Source organism: Bombina bombina, chromosome 4, assembly GCF_027579735.1.
Source record: "Bombina bombina isolate aBomBom1 chromosome 4, aBomBom1.pri, whole genome shotgun sequence".
NCBI lineage: Eukaryota > Metazoa > Chordata > Amphibia > Anura > Bombinatoridae > Bombina > Bombina bombina.
The window spans coordinates 812,483,483-812,487,337 of NC_069502.1; the positions used below are offsets into that span (position 1 = coordinate 812,483,483).

The 3,855-nt window shown below is 40.6% G+C and overlaps 1 protein-coding gene across 1 annotated transcript in view; it reads right to left on the reverse strand.

Annotated features, from left to right (window-relative positions):
* LOC128657084 (gastrula zinc finger protein XlCGF57.1-like) overlaps positions 1-2,922 on the reverse strand; it is a 27,225-nt gene extending 24,303 nt beyond the window's left edge. Inside the window, exon 1 of the mRNA XM_053711323.1 lies at positions 2,830-2,922. Coding sequence (XP_053567298.1) covers positions 2,830-2,904 — 75 coding nt within the window. The 5' untranslated portion in view covers positions 2,905-2,922. The remainder of the gene's footprint in view (positions 1-2,829) is intronic.
* Positions 2,923-3,855: the final 933 nt, after the last annotated feature.

A 3,855-nucleotide genomic window follows, 5' to 3' on the forward strand; every position in this document is an offset into this window, starting at 1 on the left:
GAAACGCGTTGACCAGCACTGGTAAGCCTCATTCTATTATTTGCTACAATTCTAGGACCATCTACACTATATTGTGTTTTCTGTTTTTCCCACAGGTTATTGTTCGTGTGTTTTTGTTTTATTTTTTACATCTTATTTGAAGACCGATTTTGAAGTTACACACGTTTGAAGAGTATTAGGAGTACTATCACCAGAATTCTTTCCATCTATACTTTTTTCACTTATTTTTTCTAACGGACTTTTTTTCTTTCTAAAACACTTTCTGCTGGATTTTTGTACCGCTGCAACACTATTCTCTATCTCTTCTTTTTTTTGTGAAATTTCCCACACTCATATTTGCAGCATTTGCACAAGTTTCGTCATTTTATCACCAACCTTTTGAGATTCTCAGACACTGGAATATATTTTTTACAGGACTAGAGACTTCTTTTATCTCCCCCATTGGAAAGTTATTATTCACATTTTTCCTTTTTTTTGGATTTTCCACTACAAGTTTATTACTGTTTTACCTTGATTTTGACACCGCTTCACCTTAAAATGTTTTATTAGGATTGTCTGCAATTGTTGTTTTTTGGTTTTATATGTGGAACATCTTGATGCAATACCGCACATAACTACCTAAGATTTACCTAAGATTTTATTGATTACTTATTCTTGATTTTTAACCTTTTTTATACATTTTTTATGCAATTTATGTAATTTATCATGGATCCATGAAGTTTTTGTATTTAATGTGTTTAAATCTGTTTTAATTCGTTGTTTTTAATAATCTAATCTATTATTAAAATACATTTTTGACCAATTTATCTCTCCATCCAATTTTACTCAAACCTAGCCTCCTTAGGGTAGGCGCCTGGGATTTCTCTTCTCTTTTTCTATCTCCAATATTGGGCACTTGCTAGGAGTCCCCCTTCCTAGGCTTAGAGGTTACCATTAGGCGCTGAGGTTTCACTTTTAATCCAATTATTTATTTTTACCAGTGAAACCAATATAACATCTCAACATTCACAAATATACATTTCTGACATTCAAAAACAAAACAAAAACAAAATAGTGACCAATATAGCCATATTTCTTTGCAAGGACACTCAAAAGCCTGCCATCCATGGATTCTGTCAGTGTTTTGATCTGTTCACCATCAACATTGCGTGCAGCAGCAACCACAGCCTCCCAGACACTGTTCAGAGAGGTGTACTGTTTTCCCTCCTTGTAAATCTCACATTTGATGATGGACCACAGGTTCTCAATGGGGTTCAGATCAGGTGAACAAGGAGGCCATGTCATTAGATTTTCTTCTTTTATACCCTTTCTTGCCAGCCACGCTGTGGAGTACTTGGACGCGTGTGATGGAGCATTGTCCTGCATGAAAATCATGTTTTTCTTGAAGGATGCAGACTTCTTCCTGTACCACTGCTTGAAGAAGGTGTCTTCCAGAAACTGGCAGTAGGACTGGGAGTTGAGCTTGACTCCATCCTCAACCCGAAAAGGCCCCACAAGCTCATCTTTGATGATACCAGCCCAAACCAGTACTCCACCTCCACCTTGCTGGCGTCTGAGTCGGACTGGAGCTCTCTGCCCTTTACCAATCCAGCCACGGGCCCATCCATCTGGCCCATCAAGACTCACTCTCATTTCATCAGTCCATAAAACCTTAGAAAAATCAGTCTTGAGATATTTCTTGGCCCAGTCTTGACGTTTCAGCTTGTGTGTCTTGTTCAGTGGTGGTCGTCTTTCAGCCTTTCTTACCTTGGCCATGTCTCTGAGTATTGCACACCTTGTGCTTTTGGGCACTCCAGTGATGTTGCAGCTCTGAAATATGGCCAAACTGGTGGCAAGTGGCATCTTGGCAGCTGCACGCTTGACTTTTCTCAGTTCATGGGCAGTTATTTTGCGCCTTGGTTTTTCCACATGCTTCTTGCGACCCTGTTGACTATTTTGAATGAAACGCTTGATTGTTCGATGATCACGCTTCAGAAGTTTTGCAATTTTAAGAGTGCTGCATCCCTCTGCAAGATATCTCACTATTTTTGACTTTTCTGAGCCTGTCAAGTCCTTCTTTTGACCCATTTTGCCAAAGGAAAGGAAGTTGCCTAATAATTATGCACACCTGATATAGGGTGTTGATGTCATTAGACCACACCCCTTCTCATTACAGAGATGCACATCACCTAATATGCTTAATTGGTAGTAGGCTTTCGAGCCTATACAGCTTGGAGTAAGACAACATGCATAAAGAGGATGATGTGGTCAAAATACTCATTTGCCTAATAATTCTGCACTCCCTGTATATATATATATATATATATATATATATATATATATATATATATATATATATATACACAGCCAAAAACGATAAAATAAAAAACATTTTGCTATATTTTTTTTTTTTTAACAAACTTTGGGTTTCTCACTGAAATTATTTACATACCACTTGAGTAGTCATAACACAAATAGTTGTATTCTCTGGGATCCCCTGCACAATATCACTTGTCAAAAATACAGCAATGTCACTGATCTGTGAATGTGCACAGCTTCTGTCATAGAGTTCAGAATCACAAGTTACTAAATGGCGGCACCCAGTGTGAAGATGTAAAGCTTCAATATCTGGCACGTATAAGGGGTTAAAATAAGAAAATGGCTTTAAAAAGAGAGCTGCAGGCACAGAGGGAAAAAACAAAAGCCTGGCAAGTAGTAACTATGATACTGTAGTTATACCCAGCAGTTTAAGTCCCTTTAATGCATGTAAACAAACACGTGCAAATACACAAATACAGCCGGTCACAGGGGCACACAGCTGTTATTATGACATATTCCATCAGCTCTCACCTCCCATGTCAGCAGGTACATGATCTGCAGGGTGTGGGTCAGTATCCTCTCTGTCATTATCTTGTCCCCGGTCATGTGACTCGCTGTCAGTGAGTTAGGCACACGCTGCAAGAGTGAAACATAAAAACATTTACTGACCCCTCTCACATCACCTGCGCATATCCTGTTATCATATTCTCCATCTCATCATGGTCACACGACAAGCACCTTCTGTAGTCAATCTGAGCACTTGTATAAAACTTACGGCTAGATTTAGAGTTCGGCGGTAAAAGGGCTGCTAACGCTCCGCGGGTTTTTTTCTGGCCGCACCATAAATTTAACTCTGGTATCGAGAGTTCAAACAAATGCTGCGTTAGGCTCCAAAAAAGGAGCGTAGAGCATTTTTACCGCAAATACAACTCTCGATACCAGAGTTGCTTACGGACGCGGCCGGCCTCAAAAACGTGCTCGTGCACGATTCTCCCATAGGAAACAATGGGGCTGTTTGAGCTGAAAAAAAACCTAACACCTGCAAAAAAGCAGCGTTCAGCTCCTAACGCAGCCCCATTGTTTCCTATGGGGAAACACTTCCTACGTCTGCACCTAACACTCTAACATGTACCCCGAGTCTAAACACCCCTAGCCTTACACTTATTAACCCCTAATCTGCCGCCCCCGCTATCGCTGACCCCTGCATTACACTTTTAACCCCTAATCTGCCGCTCCGTAAACCGCCGCCACCTACGTTATCCCTATGTACCCCTAATCTGCTGCCCTAACATCGCCGACCCCTATGTTATATTTATTAACCCCTAATCTGCCCCCCACAACGTCGCCGACACCTACCTACACTTATTAACCCCTAATCTGCCGACCGGACCTGAGCGCTACTATAATAAAGTTATTAACCCCTAATCCGCCTCACTAACCCTATCATAAATAGTATTAACCCCTAATCTGCCCTCCCTAACATCGCCGACACCTACCTTCAATTATTAACCCCTAATCTGCCGACCGGAGCTCACCGCTATTCTAATAAATGTATTA